General features: G+C 39.2%; 1 protein-coding gene across 3 annotated transcripts in view; it reads right to left on the reverse strand.

Annotated features, from left to right (window-relative positions):
- Nucleotides 1–21,572, reverse strand: part of SIK2 (salt inducible kinase 2) — a 127,725-nt gene that overhangs the window by 9,680 nt on the left and 96,473 nt on the right. For all 3 annotated transcript variants that reach the window (XM_082844781.1, XM_082844780.1, XM_082844782.1), the window contains exons 5-9: nucleotides 19,978–20,102; nucleotides 19,421–19,544; nucleotides 16,861–17,081; nucleotides 15,110–15,262; nucleotides 3,507–3,671 (exon numbers count right to left, since the gene is read on the reverse strand). In XM_082844781.1, the coding sequence (XP_082700907.1) occupies nucleotides 3,507–3,671; nucleotides 15,110–15,262; nucleotides 16,861–17,081; nucleotides 19,421–19,544; nucleotides 19,978–20,102 (788 nt within the window). The remainder of the gene's footprint in view (nucleotides 1–3,506; nucleotides 3,672–15,109; nucleotides 15,263–16,860; nucleotides 17,082–19,420; nucleotides 19,545–19,977; nucleotides 20,103–21,572) is intronic.

Consider the following 21,572-nt stretch of genomic DNA (forward strand, 5'->3'; position numbering starts at 1 on the left):
ACAAAGTCTTAGAGGTTAACACGATTAAGAGTTTTTGATGAATATCCTTCTTAGATCTTTTGTCATGTGTACTACCTTTATAATTTAAAAAAGGTATTAAAAACGTCAATAGACATGAACAGCTCTACTACACTGCACTTTCATAGTTTAGTTTCACAGTTCCCTTCCACTATCCGGACATGGAGACGGTAACTTGGAAAATCCTTTTCTCACAGAACTTTAATAAAATGTTAAAACTGTCTGAAGTGTCCGTATGTGTGTGTATGTACAAAGTCCATTATTCCCAACGAAACTCTCAAAAGTGAGAGACTGACCCTACAGGGCTTGCATCTGCTCCTGTATGGGCTCTGTACCACCTGGGGGCTCGGTTACTGCTCAGAGTTAGGTGACTGTCTCAGAAAGGTGCTATTTTGGGAGCAACCCCAAACCCATGTTTCAGTGCAGACTTCCTGAGGGATTTTACTGATAAGTTTAAGTTGAAGACTTCTGGGAGAGAAGGAGAAGCGAAACCTCCGAGGCGCACAATATCTGCCACCAATCGCCAGCAGAAATGACTGAGCAACACATGCAGTTACGCGGCATCCTTTAGACGACAACAAATAGGTGTTAGAGGAAATGCATATGAAGCAAGACCAACAACAAAGGGCTAGTATCTCTGTCTGACGGTTTTGTGTGTGTGCGTTTATTTATGGGCCCCAGAGAAAGAGGTGCTAGGGAGGGAAGAGGCACAAAGAGTACTGCTGACATAAATGAAATGGTACGCAAATAAGACCAGCGGATGTCTACAGCCTGGCTGAGTGCCAAGGTGGCCCTGCCAGTGTGGGTGGCCAGTTTCAGCATGGCATTGCTCTTCCTACAAATGCAAATATGCCATCTAGCTTCTGTCTATATCTTTCACAAAATCATTCATTTCCTGTCTGTTTCCTAGTTACGGTAACAATCACAAGCTTTAAAAATAGCTTGCCCTATATAATACGGCAGACAGTGCCCAATCTGTGTTTTGGGCCTGAGGCCCTCATAGCCAAGCTTTAAGCAGACTGCATTTTAATTTTTTCAAGGGGATTAGATTTTAAAAATAAATGAGTGATGTTGCCTCAATTTATGTCTAAATTTCTGGGTGAGAATGTAATAGCAGTTTATGAGGATTTGAACATGCTAGGCAACCACAGGCAGAGGAACAGACTGTCCACAGGAAGTGGCCTCGTCCTCAGGGACAGGGACACTAACTCCTCAGGGTCAGGAACCCGGCTTAACACCTGCTTATGGCAGCCCAGCATCAAGGTGCCTTGACTATGCTCTAGTCATTACTCATTACTTAACTTCCGAATCAGCTCTACCTCCAGAACTCCCTATTTCTGAAAATGATATTCACCTTCCTGATCATCAAGGCTCAAAATACTGTTATCGGTCTGGACTTCTTTTCTCTGGACCCTAACAGTCTATCAGTTTTATCTGTGCAATCTCATTTATACCATCCCCTCCTCTCCAGTTTCACGGGCACCATCCTAGCTCAAGCCCTTGTCACCTCCCCTGACACACACTCTAACCTTCTATTGTGCTTGTCACCAGTCTCTCTCCTATCCAATGCAGGCTACGGACCCTTCCAGGTTCATTTCTGAAGCACAATATGGATCATGGTGTTTCCTTATCAAAAAATCTCCGATTGTTTCCTACTACCTTGGAGAAGGTCCATTTGGAAAAAACTCTTTTTTTTACAATTTAAATTTATTTATTTGGTCGCGCCAGGTCTTAGTTGTGGCAGGTGGGCTCCTTAGTTGCAGCTCATCGGCTCCTTGGTTGTGGCACGTGGATTCCTTAGTCGTGGCCCGAGGGCTCCTTAGTTGTGGCTCCCCAGCTCCTTAGTTGCGGCATGTGAACTCTTAGTTGCGGCATGCATGTGGGATCTAGTTTCCTGACCAGGGATTGAACCCAGGCCCCCTGCATTGGAGGCGGGGAGTCCCAACCACTGTGCCACCAGGGCAGTCCCAAAAACTCTCTCTTTATTAAAAAAAATATTTATTTATTTATTTGGCTGCACCAGGTCTTAGTTGTGGCATGTGGGATCTAGTTCCGTGACCAGGGATCGAACCTGGGCCCCCTCCACTGAGAGCGTGGAGTCTTAACCGCTGGACCACCAGGGAAGTCCCAGAAAAAACTCTCTTGATAACACTGAAACATGTTCCCGTGTTGAGAGCCCCAACCTAGAGAAAGAGTCTATCCCTTGGCTTGCCATTCAAAGCAAGGCTATTTGTCTTTATTTTGTACAACTTCCCTTCACACGCCCTCTCCCTCAGCCACACTGAGCTCCTGCTCTGACTTAGAGGGACCCAGGCTTTCCTGACGTTTGCTTGTTGCTCAGGCCTTTCCCTCCACCGAGATATCCCACCCTAGTTTCCATCCACCCTGATTCTGCCCTCCTCTCAATTCCCAGCTCTGACAGTTAAACCAAAGACATTCCTGATCAAATGAACTAAAAGCAACTCCCCCGTCTCCTTCTAGTTTTGCAGCACTTTGATTTTTTTTTATCTCTTTAAGGGACCAATTATGTTTTATCAATTTATTCAGTACCTGGCACATTACCTTTAGTTAAGCTTCATGTCTCTTCTGCTAGACTACAAACTTTGAGGCAGAACTAATGTCTGAGTCATCTTTTTATTACCTAACGAGCCTAAAAAGACAGGAAACCAATATTTGCTGAGTATCTACAATTTGCCCAAAACCTCACACACATTCTTTCAATTAATCCTCACAACAGTCTCATAAAGTTGGTATCCTTGTTTTACACAAGAGAAATGGAGGTTCAAAGAAGTTAGCCACTTTATCCAAGTTCACACAGCTAGTGAAGAACAGAGTCTATTTTAAACATACTCTAAGACCTGCCCATTAATATGATCCTCTGTATATCACTGGATGCTAAGTATATAAAACACAAATTAGAAGTTAAATAAATATTCATTAAATGAAGGAAGCTGTCATGTTCCATATACTAAAAGCCAACTTTATGCAGCACACCAAAATAAACTTATCTCCTTTAAGTATGTTCAAACTGGACACAAAAAGATGTTTAACTGACCAAAAAAGATGGCTCATCATTTTGTAGCTGCAGCACAGGCAGCAGAAGAGAGGCCATAATAACATAGGCAAAGCCCAATTTAGCACAATAGTTATACTTTTGTTTTCAGAATTACAATTGGTTTTAAAAAAAATCCAAAACCTATGAGGGATCTAGAACTTGAGAGAAGGAATTGGTTAAGGAAAGAGAATGAAGAAGGATTCTGAAAAGTACACGAGATCTGACATGTTACATAACCGTCGTAATGACAAGATGGAGAGAGAGCGAGGTTAGGCCTGGATACTTTTCTCAGGTCTTCTGCACAAAAACAACTCCTCCCAAGTGACTTGAGGAAATGACAAAGTTCAGCTAAGCCGAAGTACAACATTTGTGTGGACAGAGTTGAAATCTCCAGCCAACCAACAAGCCTCGAGTCTCTCAAACACATCTGTACCTTTGGAGTGTCGACACACTCTTCCTCCATGAATGCTGCTTCCGCCTGACAGCCGGATGCTGGAAACGTGAAGGCGTCCACATTGGATGCCTGTGGGAGGAGGGCAGATCGCATCACTCGCACGTTTGGTGAATGCACCGTCACTGGGAGTCCCACAGTTTGTGTCTGTAAATATGGCAAGAACGGAAAGTTTGGGAACATTAATACTTTCTATATAAATATACAAAATTCTTGAAATAAAACAATTCTTCCTGATGTAATTAAAGGGTAAATAGTGATTTGTTGGAAACTCCAGAAAAGATGTGATGAAGTACGTACATGGTACAGGTATCGATCTGAAGCAGTCTAGCAATCAATTATTCTGAGATAGGTTGTACAGAATTTCGTTCCTGTTCCATGATGAGGTGCATAACTTTCACAGATGACAGGAAAGCTAGCCTTTGTAAGGAATCTAAGACGCTCTTTTTCAATTCAATGAACATATATTGGCTATATCCTTAAATATATTACCTTGGAAAGATACAAAGAAGAATAGAGAAGTCCCAGTCTCTAAGAGTAGGAGATCAAAACTGAACCAGAGATAAGATACACACACAACTAACTGTAATACAAAGTACACTGCAATAAGGGCTATCTACCTGCATCTCTTTTTTTTTTTGGTGGGGTACGGGGTGAGATGGTATATATTTCTTGGCAAGGGAGTGAGTGTAGAGGAAGAAGAGAGAAGCAGCAGCTACTCGGAGGGGACAGGAATGTCCTTTGAAAGAGACGCACAGACTGAACACACACAGCCTGCTTGCCCAGTGGAAACAGAGATGCTTATTGCTGAGCAAGTTATGTTCCTGAAGTCAACTTACTCTAGAAAGTCCATTCTCCATGTCTCCTCTGTTAAAAATTCTAAGTAAACAAGTATTACAAAGTCTTCCTCATTTAAAAGATAATTTTCCTTTATGACAATTGGCAAGAATTGATTTTGAAGATGAAACCGCTGGATACTCCTTTCCTCCCCATTTCTTCAAAACTAGCAGAATAATTTATTTGATGCCTTTTGAACATAACAGACATTGCAAAACATCTGAGGGAACAAACATCATACCAGTTTCTAAAAGGCAGAGGAATGGCCTGTATTTTTTCTGCCATTGTCACTTTAAGGGATATAGGATGGTGAGCTTTAAATTCAAACAAGTGAAAAGGAACAAAATGGTATGATTCTAGCTTTTCCCTTCCCAAGACCTGGTTTTGATTCCGCGCTCCATCACTTACTAATTGTGTGAACTTAATCAGTTACCTAAACTCTTTGCATCTTATTTTCTTCGCCTCTGAAAAATGTCATAATATCTACTTCACAGTGAAGTTAGGACTGTAAAAGGCAACATGTAAAGTCCTTCACTCAGTAATGTTAATTCCTCCTTTCTAAAGTCTTAAAATGATGACAATAATTTAATACAGGAATTAGTAAAATGAATACACAGTTTTGTTCTCAGATACTAGCTAATGGTTCCCAGTTAAAATTTCAGGTTGATGGTTTTCAATAATGGGGGAATATGTTATAAATACACTTTATACTTGACTATGACTATATTTAGAATATACTTTATATTCCAACATTAACATCATTAGATATACTGCATGAGATAAAGAACAAAATAGCAATAGCAAACTGTTGGTGTTATATGGATGGTAAAAAGAGACAGAAAATACACTGTATATTATTCTGAGCATGATAAAGAAACAGCTTTTCTTATATCATCATTCCTCAGGCCTATATCCTCGTCACTTTTGAGACGAAACATTTTTTTTTCCTTTCAAGCATTAGTCATTTAAATTAATTTTTTTAGCCACAATGTAAAATTTAAACTTCCGAATAAAGCATATTTGATACATTCCTCTTACCCTTATCATTGGCTTTTCAATCAAAGGATAAAGCTGAACTTTGATTTCTGTTTCCCAAATTTATTAGACTGCTCCTTATCAGGGCAAAGCACTACCTGTAGACACTGCCCTGGAAATGAGATACCAACATGATAACTATGATATGTTCTTCTCACTCCCTGCCTCTTGTTAGCTATGACTTTTTAAATGGCAGGATTGTGCTGGGCCAGACCATGCATAACACATTTTCCTTTCACATCCAACCTGGACTACAACAACTTACTGTGAACTTGGTAAGGACAGAGAAATAACACATTTTATTATGACAGCCGCTTCACAGGAAATACAATGACAGATTCAGGGGTCTGCTTTTTAGGATTCTTGCAATCACTGACGGGATTAAGGAAGTCTTTTTGGCACAAGTTAGAGTATAAATATTCAAATAGCATGCCCAGCACTAAAGATCTGATTAAAGAATATGTTATTATAATAAATAGATGGTTGATTAATATCCCAAGCAAGCAGATATTACCAGTTTCTCCAAGAGTGGCCATAAACACAATAGGCACATGGAAAGATGCTCAACATTGCTAATTATTAGAGAAATACAAATCAAAACTAAACTGAGATATCACCACACACCGGTCAGAATGGCCATCATTAAAAAGTCTACAAATAACAAATTCTGGAGAGCGTGTGGAGAAAAGGGAATCCTCTTACACTGGTTGGAATGTAAGTTGGTGCAGCCACTACGGAAAACAGTATGGAGGTTCCTCAGAAAGCTAAAAATAGAATTACCATATGATCCAGCAATCCCACTTCTGGGTATATATCCAGACAAAACTATAATTCAAAAAGATACATGCACCCCTATGTTCATAGCAGCACTATTTACAATCGCCAGACACAGAAACAACCTAAATGTAAATTGACAGAGGAATGGATAAAGAAGATGTGGTACTCAAAATGTGCACTGCAGCTCTATTTATAATAGCCCAGAGATGGAAACAACCTAAGTGTTCATCATCAGATGAATGGATAAAGAAGATGTGGCACATATATACAATGGAATATTACTCAGCCATAAAAAGAAATGAAATTGAGCTATCTGTAATGAGGTGGGTGGACCTAGAGTCTGTCATACAGAGTGAAGTAAGTCAGAAAGAGAAAGACAAATACCGTATGCTAACACATATATATGGAATTTAAGAAAAAAAAATGTCATGAAGAACCTAGGGGTAAAACAGGAATAAAGACACAGACTTACTAGAGAATGGACTTGAGGATATGGGGAGGGGGAAGGGTAAGCTGTGACAAAGTGAGAGAGTGGCATGGACATATATACACTACCAAACATAAAATAGCTAGCTAGTGGGAAGCAGCTGCATAGCACAGGGAGATCAGCTTGGTGCTTTGTGACCACCTAGAGAGGTGGGATAGGGAGGGTGGGAGGGAGGGAGACGCAAGAGGGAAGAGATATGGGAACATATGTATATGTATAACTGATTCACTTTGTTACAAAGCAGAAACTAACACACCATTGTAAAGCAATTATACTCCAATAAAGATGTAAAAAAAAAAAAAGATGTGGTACAATGGAATACTACTCAGCCATAAAAAAGAACGAAATAATGCCATTTGCAGCAACATGGATGCAACTAGAGATTATCATACCAAATGAAGAAAGTCAGAAAGAGAAAGACAAATACCATATGATATCACTAATATGTAGAATCTAAAATATGGCACAAATGAACCTATCTACAAAACAGAAAGGGACTCACAGGCATAGAGCACAGACTTGTGGTTACCAAAGTGGAGGGGAGGGAGGGGAGGGAGGGACTGGGAGTCTGGGGATAGTAGATGCGAACTATTACGTATAGAATGGATAAAGAGCAAGGGAACTATATTCAGTATCCTGGGATAAATCATAATGAAAAAGAATATAAAAAAGAGGTGTATATATGTGTATAACTGAGTCACTTTTCTGTACAGCAGAAATTAACACAACATTGTAAATCAACCATACTTCAATAAAAAAATAAATTAAAAAAAAAGAGTGGCCATAAACAATGACCATGTCCACTAACTGTAATGACTTTTTAGATCATAAGTTTATTGTCTTGAATCTCTTCTTCTGATTTTATGCTTTCCAGCACCATTAAAATCAAAATAACATTTTCTCCTACAGGAAAAATCTTTACTGGTCCTATAGGAATATGCTTATTATGGACAGAATTGTGCCCCCTGCCCCTGCCCCCATCTATATGTTGAAGCCCTAACACCCAATGTGACTATATCTGTAGACAGGGCCTTTAAGGAGGTAATCAAGGTTAAATGAGGTCATAAGGGTGGGGACCTAATGCAAAAGGACTGGTGTCCCTCTAAGAAGAGGATGAGATACCAGAGATCTCTCTTCCTGTATGTGCAGAGAAGAGGATGTGCAAGGACATAGTGAGAAGGTGGCCGTCTACATGCCAGGAAGAGTCCTCAGAACCCTGATGGCCCCTTGATCTTGGACTTCCAGCCTCTAAAACTGCGAAAACATAAACTTTGTTGTTGAAGCTGCCCAGTCTGTGGTGCTTTGTTAACAGCAGCCCTAGTTGACTTTTTCTTACAGTTGTGGAGGGTAACCTCTAATCAGTAATTAAAGAAGAACTGGGATGAGTGTTTCATTCTAGTCTACTTACAGTTGATGGAAAGTTGGAGTGAAGGACTATTAAAAACTAGCAGATAGAATTCACAAGAAAAAGGCATATTTTAAAAAAATAGTCACCTGCAGTCAATCAGATGTAACATTTCCTGTATATTATGTGGCAAATATAAGTACTCTAAATCCATCTAAAGTGGGAATCTCAATGTTTTCTAAGTAGTAATCATGGGTTGTTCATCACTATACCATAAATTCCTTAAGGGCAGGGACTGTTTCCTGGGTACCTATGAAACCATGATGGCTGGGACTGTGCCTGGCACATAAGTGCTCTATCTGAACGGAACTGCTGGTATCAATTAATCAATTTTATCTTTGTAGCAAACTTATGAAGTAGGTATTGCTATTTCCATTTTATAGTTAAGGACCCTGGAGCTCAGAGATGCTGACTTGTTGAAGTCACTCAGCTCAGTATGGAACCCAAGGTCTGCTTGATTGCACAAGTCATGGGATCTCTGCAAAGGATCTTGTGATTTCCCCAGTTCCTTATCACTTATCAAGCAACAAGCGATTTGCCACTTCTTTAAACAGATAGTAGAACACCAAAGAATTCAAAGGGAGAAGGCTCTACTAAAGCTTTAAGCACATTTATAGTCATAAAAACAGAGAAATCTATTTTTTAACAAGTTCAATACTAAACATTAGAATGTGAAGTCTTGTAGGGAAGGGAGATCTTCTTCAACCCCAGTGCCTGTTTCTTAGCATCCAGATGGCACTCAAGACAAGTTTCTGAATGAGCACTGAAGATTGCTATTTGAATTAGATACATTTTAAGTCACAATAAATAGCTTTCTATGATAACTTGGATCAATGCATAAAATGAGAACTCACGGGGTGCTTGGTAATAAAAAAAATGATCAAACATAAGAAGCCCCAAGCCAAATGAAATATAACTTGAGATCTAAGGAATCTGCTTCAAGTTTAGATATGAAAGGAAATCATGTACAATAACATATGCGTGTGCTCAGGAGCAATCGTTTATGTAACCCTCACTTGTGTAATGTTTCAGAAGAATAAAGAGACTCGGGAGGGAAGCTACTCAGCATGGGGGCTTTCCTGCTTCCTATCCTTCCGCCTGGCAGCATTTTCCAGAGGGAAGGGGCACCCTCCATCTCACTATTACTACTCCAACTTAGGAATTCTCATTTTACCTCCCTCCTCTCTATCTTGAAAGCCATACCACTCGACTTTGAAGGATTCCAAGTGCTCAGATATACTTCAACCCAAATATCTGGAATTTTACTGATATATTATTTTACTCACATTAGTATCAATACTCACATTATTTTAGATATTAAAATATGTATAACAAGGTACACCATTTATCTATTAAAATCAAGACGATTTTAATTTCCTGGGGTTTCTTTTTCACATATTCTGTAGAAGCCAATGCAAAATTCTACTATAATTCTATAAATTTTGTAAAATTGCCAAACAAAAAATACAAAGTGAAAACTCTTTTGCTCTTACTTGCACTTTATTTTATTTTTATTTATCTAATTTTATTTATTTAACATTTTTATTGGAGTACAATTGCTCTACAATGGTGTGTTAGTTTCTGCTTTATAACAAAGTGAATCAGCTATACATATACATATATCCCCATATCTCCTCCCTCTTGCGTCTCCCTCCCATCCTCCCTATCTCACCCCTCTAGGTGGACACAAAGCACCAAGCTGATCTCCCTGTGCCACGCGGCTGCTTCCCACTAGCTTTCGATTTTACATTTGGTAGCGTATATATGTCCATGTCACTCTCTCAATTCCTCCCAGCTTACCCTTCCCACCCTCCATGTGCTCAAGTCCATTCTCTACGCCTGTGTCTGTATTCCGGTCTTGCCCCTAGGTTCTTCAGAACCATTCTTTTTCTTTTAGATTCTATATATATGTGTTAGCATATGGTAGTCGCTTTTCTCTTTCTAACTTACTTCACTCTGTATGACAGACTCTAGGTCCATCCACCTCACTACAAATAACTCAATTTCGTTTTGTTTTTAAGGCAGAGTAATATTCCATTGTATATATGTGCCACATCTTCTTTATCCATTCATCTGTCGATGGACACTTAGGTTGCTTCCATATCCTGGCTATTGTAAATAGAGCTGCAATGAACATTGTGGTACAGGACTCTTTTTGAATTATGGTTTTCTCAGGGTATATGCCCAGTAGTGGGACTGCTGAGTCGTATGGCAGTCCTAGTTTTTGTTTTTTAAGGAAACTCCATACTGTTCTCCATAGTGGCTGTATCAATTTACATTCCCACCAACAGTGCAAGAGGGTTCCCTTTTCTCCACACCCTCTCCAGCATTTATTGTTTGTAGGTTTTTTGATGATGGCCATTCTGACCGGTGCAGGGTGACACCTCATTGTAGTTTTGATTTGCATTTCTCTAATGATTAGTGATGTTGAGCATCCTTTCACATGTTTGTTGGTGACCTGTATATCTTCTTTGGAGAAATGTCTATTTACGTCTTCTGCCCATTTTTGGATTGGGTTGTTTGTTTTGCTGATATTGAGCTGCATGAGCTGCTTGTAAATTTTGGAAATTAATCCTCTGTCAGTTGCTTTGTTTGCAAATATTTTCTCCCATTCTGAGGGTTGTCTTTTCGTCTTGTTTATGGTTTCCTTTGCTGTGCAAAAGCTTTTAAGTTTCATTAGGTCCCATTTATTTATTTTTGTTTTTATTTCCATTTCTCTAGGAGGTGGGTCAAAAAGGATCTTGCTGTGATTTATGTCATAGTGTTCTGCCTATGTTTTCCTCTAAGAGTTTGATAGTGTCTGGCCTTATATTTAGGTCTCTAATCCATTTTGAGTTTATTTTTGTGTATGGTGTTAGGGAGTGTTCTAATTTCATTCTTTTATATGTAGCTGTCCAGTTTTCCCAGCACTTATTGAAGAGGCTGTCTTTTCTCCATTGTATATTCTTGAATCCTTTATCAAAAATAAGGTGACCATAATGTGCGTGGTTTACCTCTGGGCTTTCTATCCTTTTCCATTGGTCTATATTTCTGTTTTTGTGCCAGTACCATACTGTCTTGATTACTGTAGCTTTGTAGTATAGTCTGAAGTCCGGGAGCCTGATTCCTCCAGCTCCGTTTTTCTTTCTCAAGATTACTTTGGCTATTCGGGGTCTTTTGTGTTTCCATATAAATTGTGAAATTTTTTGTTCTAGTTCTGTGATACATGCCATTGGTAGTTTGATAGGGATTGCACTGAATCTGTAGATTGGTTTGGGTAGTATAGTCATTTTCACAATGTTGATTCTTCCAATCCAAGAACATGGTAAATCTCTCCATTTGTTTGTATCATCTTTAATTTCTTTCATCAGTGTCTTATAGTTTTCTGCATACAGGTCTTTTGTCTCCTTAGGTAGGTTTATTCCTAGGTATTTTATTCTTTTTGTTGTAATGGTAAATGGGAGCGTTTCCTTAATTTCTCTTTCAGATTTTTCATCATTGGTGTATAGGAATGCAAGAGATTTCTGTGCATTAACTTTGTATCCTGCAACTTTACCAAATTCATTGATTAGCTCTAGTAGTTTTCGGGTAGCATCTTTAGGATTCTCTCATGTCATCTGCAAACAGTGACAGTTTTACTTTTCTTTTCCGATTTGGATTCCTTTTATTTCTTTTTCTTCTCTGATTCCTGTGGCTAAAACTTCCAAAACTATGTTGAAGAATGGTGGTGAGTGTGGCCAACCTTGTCTTGTCCCTGATATTAGCGGAAATGGTTTCAATTTTTCACCATTGAAAACGATGTTGGCTGTGGGTTTGTCATATATGGCCTTTATTATGTTGAGGCAAGTTCTCTCTATGCCTACTTTCTGGAGGGTTTTTTATCATAAATGGGTGTTGAATTTTGTCAAAATCTTTTTCTGCATCTATTGAGATGATCATATGGTTTTTACCCTTCAATGTGTTAATATGGTGTATCACATTGATTGATTTGCATATACTGAAGAATCCTTGCATTCCTGGGATAAACCCCACTTGATCATGGTGTATGATCCTTTAAATGTGCTGTTGGATTGTATTTGCTAGTATTTTGTTGAGGATTTTTGCATCTATGTTCATCACTGATATTGGCCTGTAGCTTTCTTTCTTTGTGACATCTTTGGTTTTGGTATCAGGGTGATGGTGGCCTCATAGAATGAGTTTGGGAGTGTTCCTCCCTCTGCTACATTTTGGAAGAATTTGAGAAGGATAGGTGTTAGCTCTTCTCTAAATGTCTGATAGAATTCACCTGTGAAGCCATCTGGTCCTGGGCTTTTCTTTGCTGGAAGAATTTTTTTTTTTTTTTTTTCCTGTACTCGGGCCTCTCACCGTTGTGGCCTCTCCCGTTGGGGAGCCCAGGCTCCGGATGTGCAAGCTCAGTGGCCATGGCTCACGGGCCCAGCCGCTCCGCGGCATGTGGGATCTTCCCAGACCGGGGCACGAACCCACGTCCCCTGCATTGGCAGGCGGATTCTCAACCACTGCGCCACCAGGGAAGCCCCCTGCTGGAAGATTTTTAATCACAGTTTCAATTTCAGTGCTTGTGATTGGTCTGTTCATATTTTCTATTTCTTCCTGGTTCAGTCTCGGGAGGCTGTTCATTTCTAAGAATTTGTCCATTTCTTCCAGGTTGTCCATTTTATTGGCATATAGTTGCTTGCAGTAATCTCTCATGATCCTTTGCATTTCTGCAGTGTCAGTTGTTACTTCTCCTTTTTCATTTCTAATTCTATTAATTTGAGTCCTGTCCATTTTTTTCTTGATGAGTCTAGCTAATGGTTTATCAATTTTGTTTATCTTCTCGAAGAACTAGCTTTTAGTTTTATTGATCTTTGCTATCATTTCCTTCACTTCTTTTTCATTTATTTCTGATCTGATCTTTATGATTTCTTTCCTTCTGCTAATTTTGGGGGTTTTTTGTTCTTCTTTCCCTAATTGCTTTAGGTGTAAGGTTAGGTTTTTTATTTGAGATATTTCTTGTTTCTTGAGGTAGGATTGTATTGCTATAAACTTCCCTGTTAGAACTGCTTTTGAGGCATCCCATAGGTTTTGCATCATCATGTTTTCATTGTCATTTGTTTCTAGGTATGTTTTGATTTCCTCTTTGATTTATTCAGTGATCTCTTGGTTATTAAGTAGTGTATTGTTTACCCTCCATGTATTTGCATTTTTTCCAGATTTTTTCCTGTAATTGATATCTAGTCTCATAGCATTGTGGTTGGAAAAGATACTTGATATGATTTCAATTTTCTTAAATTTACCAAGGCTTGATTTGTGACCCAAGATATGATCTATCCTGGAGAATGTTCCATAAGCACTTGAGAAGAAAATGTATTCTGTTGTTTTTGGATGGAATGTCCTATAAATGTCAATTAAGTCCTTCTTGTTTAATGTATCATTTAAAGCTTGTGTTTCCTTATGTATTTTCATTTTGGATGATCTGTCCATTGGTGAAAGTGGGGTGTTAAAGTCCCCTACTATGATTCTTACTTGCACTTTAAATAAAGTAAGTACTCACGTAAGTAGATGGAAATCCTAATAGATCATGTGAACGAACCACTCCTCTTCTCTACCTCTATGCAGGTGATCTCCCAATTCTCCTAAGCCCTAGCCTCTCTCCAGGGACTCAGATCCATTGTTCCTCATAAGCAGCTGAGTCTCTGCCACCACGACTCCCTCAGCCTTGGGCTCAACAATGGAGTCATCTGTAATTTGTCATCCCTTCCTCCCCAACATTGATTTATTACTTTATATAACAAACACTTATATAGCACTGTTTTAAGTGCTGAACAATTATTACCTAACGTAAACGTCTTAACATCCTATATTTACTCCCACTTTAAAGCTTGGGAAACTGAGGCAGAGAAAGACCTTAAGTAACTTTTTTAAGGTCCACAGCAGGAAACGGCAGAATCTGGGATGTGCTTGAGTCCCTACTTTAAACCATCACATTGAGCTGCCTCTCCAGATCAGGGCTAAGTTCATCCAGAGTCTACCTCTGAAATGTTCCTTACACTTCTCCCTTCCTGTTTCCTTCCACCAGCACAGTATTAGCTCAAGTCTTCAGTGTTTCTCGTCTCAACTACTACAATCATCTCCTAAACAGCTCTCTCCAAATTTCTTCTCTTCCGTAGCCAATCTATCCTTCCCAATGTTACCAGATTGCTAGCTTGAAGTATGGATATAATTTTATCGCTTTTTTGCTTAACAGGCTTCAGTAGTTCCTCATTTCTTCCTGAATTATTAGTAAACTCTTTACCTTGGCATTCAAAGCCCTTCACAACATGGCTTCAACTTAGCACTCTAACTCTTTCATTTCCCTATTCTTTAATTCAAGTGAATTAATTTGAACAAGTCCTATGCTTGCTCACTTTAGTACTTCTGCTCACACTGCTTCTGCCTACGTATAATGCCTTTAACCACTGCCTCTCCCTAACAAAGTCCTACACAGCTGTGAAGCTCTACCTTGAACGCCGCCTCTCCCACAAAGCCTTCCCAATCAGATGCATCTCTCTCCCCTCTGCCCTCTTTTTAAAAAAGGTTTTCTCTATCAAAATGATATTCACAGTATCTTCTAAATTTTGCCCTTTCTCTATTTTGAATGATGGTTATTCAAGATGTTGTCTTATTTTGCTTCTATAATGTAATGACTCTGAGGGCAACGACTCTTTTATACATCCTCTTCCCTGTAGTGTCTAATAAAAGGAGTTTACATAGTAAACCTGCAATAAAAATTTGTTAAATGAAATTGAATGTACAGGCTAGTTACAATAATTCTTAACATAAGTGAATGATAAAAAAAAAGAGAAATCCCTTAAAGAAAAAAACTGTTTGAAATAATCTTAATCCTTAAAAATAGGAAGATGATAAAACATTTGAGGATCTAGTGAACGATGACAGAAAAAAACTTTACAGAAAAACAAGGTGTAGAGGATGAAATCCTAACCCTTTGTACTACATGATGAAAAATGTGTCAAACATGTGAACAGGCACATGCACAGATAAGACTATTGGCTAATGGGGTGTTACCTTGGCAACTGTTTGTTCGGCGATGGTGCTAGGCCGACGCTGGCGGGCATCAAGTCTCTGCTCCACAGGAAAACTGCTCCTATGTGATTTCAGGCGCTCCACCAACAAGTAATAGATGGCAGCAAAGTGGTTATAGCTCTTGTTCTGCAAAGCCTGGAAGAGAAAACAAGTGCCAAAGGCAGAGAACCATAAAAACCAATTCAATGATTTAAACCTTTCTAAAAAATGAGGGAAAAACACAACATTGTAAATCAACTATACTTCAATAAAATTTGGAAAATAAATTTAAAAAGGAGGGAAGATACCATGTGTTCTTAAAAACAAGCAAAGTAACAAGCAAAGTATGCCTCAAAACGAAAGCTATTCCAGAATTTAGAATAGAAGACAGATAACTTCATTAATTGTATAAAGGATGATACCTCTGAATGACTTGACTGGCTCTTTTACATTAATAGGATCCATTTATTTTTCTGCATTCAGAGAAAATGCCATCATTGTCTCATGCAGACATTCCCCAATGCCGGTATATAGTGCCATCTCATAGCTGCAACTAGGCTGTAAGGTTGTTTAGTAACCTGAGCCCAGAGGCTCTAATTCCACAGCCTCGACACAAGTCCAAACCATTGCAAACCCTGAAGTCAATGATTAAAGTCTTTGGGGAAATTTCTGGTGATTATTTTGGGCTGGAGAATGACATCTGGATGCTGGGTTGAGAGACGCTGGGTCTCCATTCTTAGGTAATTTTTTCCTCTTGTTTTTGCGGTCCAACCCTCTTGAAACCTTGAAAATAAAGTCGCTTCCCAATTTTTCACATCCCTAGCTGGTCAGCTCTCCCAGGATACTAACGGAACAGCAAAACAACGGCTCCTTTGGCGTCTAATTCCACATGACAGGCTGCATGAGTGCTGTGCGGTGCAGCTCAGATGCAGAGCACTGGCAGCAAACATCACAGGCCAGGGAACTGCACTCACAGCCGCCTTCAAGGGCAAGTACAAAAAAACCTCTCTAAGCACGTGATGAGCAAAGCAGGAAAGCAGTCTGGTTTCATTTATGGCTGCAATGAAGGAAAAGGCAGCACAGTTTGGAGCACTTTATCTTCACAGGGGGGCGTTTTATAGTCTTTCTTGTCATGCTTCATCCTGAAAAGCACTGTTTGTTCTTTGCCTGTTGTGGGGGTATTAAATATATGCATATCCTATGCACATGCCAGCTGTTAAAGGACAGAAACAAAGCTGCCAAGGAATTTCCCAGGTTCATGACCTTCTCAGTTCTATGACCCATAAAACTTCCAAATCAGGAATCCACCTGTTTTTGCCTTCTGAGTTTCTTCAGTTCACAACCTAAACCCGATGCCTACCCTTCTTGTTTCCTGCTCAGCCCTCAGCCTTGTTCCATATCTGCACATTTATGTTTCATATAAACTAGCTTATTACCTGTATAGAACTTCATGTTTCATCTTAGAAGAAGCTTTCTACTTTGTATTTGCTAAGCTTCCATCTTTGTCTTTTCTCAATCCTATATAAACACTTCCTTTTAAATATTTTTGGCAGTTGGGGCAAAGGGAGGAATTTTTCTATTGATTAAAAGCAAACATAAATATAGTGTGACGAAATCTTCAGGGAACACTGAACAGCAGGCCTAGGTACTGGGATGGCTAAAAGACCAGGATGACAGGTATGAGCATGAAATTTCAAGTTACTAAGTACAACAGAGTCCTAAAATTTCTTTAGTCGAATCTCTGACCACTTTACCTCAATGGTTTTCTGTTGATCTATTCCAAGGCCGTGCATCAATCGCAGAACCTGTTCATTAAACTCCCCAATGGATGGCTCATTTTCTTGCCCTTGTGGATAGAGAACAGGCCTCTGTACAGGAACTTCTACGAGCATCCACTTATGCTCCTTGATTTGAGCTATGGTTAGCCGTTTGGACGGGTCTAGGACCAACATCCTTCGAATAAGGTGCTCACAATCTACAGAAAACACAATGTTACAAAAGTCACGTAAATCACCTTGCACTTTGGGGTATTGACTTGACTCATGTGACTTTGTACAATGGTGTTAATCTTTGTATCCTCCACAGTGCCCACTGGAAAGCAGAAGGTCAAATGAATATATGAATACCTGAAGGCTACTTGTATTTGTCAAGTTCACATGATGAATGCTGGCGCACAAAATTAACCATCACTGTGAATGAATACTTAAGAAAAAACAGGAGGGTGTAGATCTATCCAATTCTGTACTTAATGAACCTTTTTACTGAATTTCTCAACTTACAATATCTAGACACAGACTTAGATTTCCACTAAAGAAAAAAACAAGCCTTCTTCCTAGAAAAAGCAAATAATAAACGGTTCCTTACAGTCACTTCTGAGGCTGATACACTAAGGCTATTAAGTGAGGCTGGAGCTCTCCAAGGGACTGTTGCTATTCTCCGTATCAGTGCAACTGAGAAAAATGTACATGAAACACTAGTCACTTCTGATGACACTAAGTAAACTGCACTGCTGCAACCCTGGGCACTAGCTTATTCTCTGAGCTGACATCATATTCTTTACTACCCCCACATAAACTAGCCTTTTATCACTTGCCATGTTCTAGGCACCATGCTAAGAGCTTTACAGAGCTTAATTTAATTAATCCCCACAATATCCCTTTGAGAAACTATTGTTATTTCCATTTATAGACTGAGGAAACTGAAGCACAGAGATATAACTTGCCAAGGCCAGACTGTCAGTAAGTGGTGGACTCAGGATGAAAACCAGGCGGTCTGGCTCCAAAATCTATCCTCTTAACTACTAGAACATTACTTCTGTTACCAGGAACAAGCAAATTAAGGATAAAAACCAAAATCTAAACTGAGTAAATTTAACTGCTGCCCATGCAGCAAAAACCAATACAAGACTGGAAGGGACTATGGCACTTCATCTGAATTCAACAGTTTTGCTAGTTGGTTTTAAATTTAATTAAAAAATTTAATTTTGTAACTTCCCACCAAGAGATGTGGGAAAATCCATTTCATACTTAGAGTGAAATGGTTGTGAATCTGTATCTACAAAATGCTTCTCTAAGTCTAAAATAAACCTGATTGTTTAGTAGTGTATTGTTTAGCCTCCATGTGTTTGTATTTTTTACAGTTTTTTCCCCTGTAATTGATATCTAGTCTCCTAGCGTTGTGGTTGGAAAAGATGAGGTATCACCTCACACCGGTCAGAATGGCCATCATCAAAAAATCTACAAACAATAAATGCTAGAGAGTGTGTGGAGAAAAGGGAACTCTTCCTGCACCGCTGGTGGGAATGTAAATTGATACAGCCACTATGCAGAACAGTACGGAGGTTCCTTAAAAAACTAAAAATAGAACTACCATATCACCCAGCAATTCCACTACTAGGCATATACGCTGAGAAAACCGTAATTCAAAAAGATACATATACCACAATGTTCACTGCAGCATTATTTACAATAGCCAGGATATGGAAGCAACCTAAATGTCCGTTGACAGATGAATGGATAAAGAAGATGTGGTATATATATACAATGGAATATTACTCAGCCATAAAAGGGAATGAAATTGAGTCATTTGTAATGAGGTGGATGGACCTAGAGTCTGTCATACAGAGTGAAGTAAGTCAGAAAGAGAAAAACAAATACCGTATGCTAATACACATATATGGAATCTAAAAAAACGGTACTGATGAACCTAGTGGCAGGGCAGGAATGAAGATGCAGACCTACTAGAGAATGGAATTGAGGACACCAGGGGGGAAGGGGAAGCTGGGACGAAGTGAGAGAGTAGCACTGACATATATACACTACCAAATGTAAAATAGCTAGCTAGTGGGAAGCAGCTGCATAGCACAGGGAGATCAGCTGGGTGCTTTGTGATGACCTAGAGGGGTGGGATAGGGAGGGTGGGAGGGAGGGAGACGCAAGAGGAAAAAGATATGGGAACATATGTATATGTATAACTGAGTCACTTTGTCGTACAGAAGAAACTAACACAACATTGTAAAGCATTTATACTCCAATAAATATATATAAAAATATAAATAAACTGGGACATTTATAGACAAGGGTAAATGGGAAGACTTGCTGTTCTTAATCTGGGAAATTTTCTGTTTCCAGTTATGAGTAGGAAGGTTAGAATTTCTCTCACCTACATGGAAGGGGTTGCTTATTTCTACGGCTTTTAAAGTGACTCGGTCACTTTATTTGGCACCCAAACTTAGAAAAAGAGAAGCCTTTGTTTAGGCACTCATTTTCAGAACAAATTTTGTAAAACATAATTTTAAGATAAACAGGTTGTTACCTTCTGACATGAAATACGGAATCCGGAATCTTCCTTCTAACACTCTCTGCCTCAAAATTGGAAGAGTCGGTCCATCAAAAGGTAGAGCTCCACAGACAAGGACGTAAAGAACAACTCCCATGCTCTAGGGAAGAAAACAATGCAGTCTCTTTTCTACTGAGAACTTCAAACACTCTTTGTTTTCCTAAATATCCTCAGGGCTCTTAAAATCATATGGACTGAAAAATTCCTGTTTGAATTTACTATTTTCTCAGAATTAAAAAAAAAAATCTGAAATGCTGACCAGTGCAATAAAGCATCCTATAATAAATACCAAAAGAATTAAATTAAATCATTTTGATTACTAAACTTTAAATCATTGCTGATATTAGTATGATAACATCTTTCCCTAGAAATTCTTTCCTAGAATCTAATTCAAGATGCTCTAATTTTAGTCCAGTGGACAGGGAAAGTATGAACTATTGACTACGTGTTAGGTACCGAGAGATTCCGAGATGGGCCAGAGTACCAAGTATTATCATTATAGATGCATTTAACACAGCAAAGCAAAGAAATACCCAAATATCCAGCTGTGGTCCTTCATACTGCTGCCCTTCAAAGACTTCTGGGGCTGCATAAGGGGGGCTGCCACACCATGTTGCCAGCAGTTCACCACTTTTAAAGAAATTTCCAAAACCGAAATCTATTGGGATGGAAATAAATGTTACTTTCATCTGTGCTCTAAAACTATACTGAATTTCTCATAATAATTTTATAATATGCTACATTAACAATATCACCACTATTCACTCTGTGAGAATGCGATGGCATGTATCTTATGATGTTTCCTTAGCACTTAGCACAATGAATAGCAAATATTAAGTACTCAGTAAATATTTGTTGAATGAATGTGTTAATGAATTAAGTTTTCTTCTCAAAGAGAATGAGCGAGAGGCTGGAAAAAGACTTTATCTCTTGTATTTTTAAGGCTGAAAGAAAAATCCACTGATATGGACAATCAAATTGAATTTGATAATCTTCGAATTTCAATTACTCCATGATTAAGAGCTCTTGAGCTTGTATGGTTTATAAAAAAAGAAACAAATGAGTAAAACTCTAAGATATTTACCTAAACACAACCAAGGGACCGGCTGCTCTCACGGCCCCAGGCTAGCAAGATAAATATAACATTTTAAGGCAACTGAGGACAGTGTTTCCTAAGTAACAGCTCTCTAAGTGTTGGCCCGCACATCCTGAATTAGGCAGATACTTATCTGAATAGCTCATTAACATGCAATGGCCATGTGGCCCAGCCACAGGCCGCCTATCACCAATATCACTTGTTTACTCATTTATGGAACACGGTGGCATTATACTTCAAAATAGTTAATGGCCTTCTCCTTACGATATTAGTCACACTGAATCTGCAGCTTTGATAAACAGCATGCCCTCTGGAAACACTGTACTCAGATGCCTTCAATATGCATGAAAGTTACAGCGGAAGACAAATGCAGTGAGATTTGGTATAAATGCAAGCTTGTGCTCTTTTGCTAAGCCTTCACATAGTCACATGGTCTTAGTGAAGGAACAAATTCCTGTTGTTTTGTAAGTTAGAGCCAAAATGTCTCATGCTGCAACAGACTCCTGGCTGAAGGATACACCTCAGTGATGGGAACTGGCTCTACTCTGGCTGGTATACGCAGTGCATGGAGAGTGAGCTTTCGGTGGTGCCCCAAGGGGACTGGAACAAGTCTCCGGCGCCAGACTGACTGGCTGCGTGACATGCGTTCAGTCTTTGTGAGCCTCAGTCTCCCCAGTTGTAACACTGAAACATCGTAGTCAGCAGGTTGTTATGGGGATCCAATGAGTTAACAGAAACTCACACTCCACTCACACCCTGAGACTATGGTGCGCTTCCGTACCTTAGGGGAGGCATTCTCTTAGCTCCCTGACATAAGCAGTAGTAACAGACACAGTCATGATCCCCAATACCACAGCCTCATGGCAGAGTACGACCTATGAAGTTAGGGAGACCTACAGCTGATTTCCAGTTGTGCCACTTTCTAGCCTCAAGGCCCCTACATAAATTATTTAATTTTCCTGAACCTTATTTTCTGTATCTATAAGTGAGGGGATAATCCACCTACCCAGATAGGATGCTGTGAGGATTAAA

The sequence above is a fragment of the Leucopleurus acutus genome (assembly GCF_964270905.1).
Source record: "Leucopleurus acutus genome assembly, chromosome: 8".
Lineage (NCBI taxonomy): Eukaryota > Metazoa > Chordata > Mammalia > Artiodactyla > Delphinidae > Leucopleurus > Leucopleurus acutus.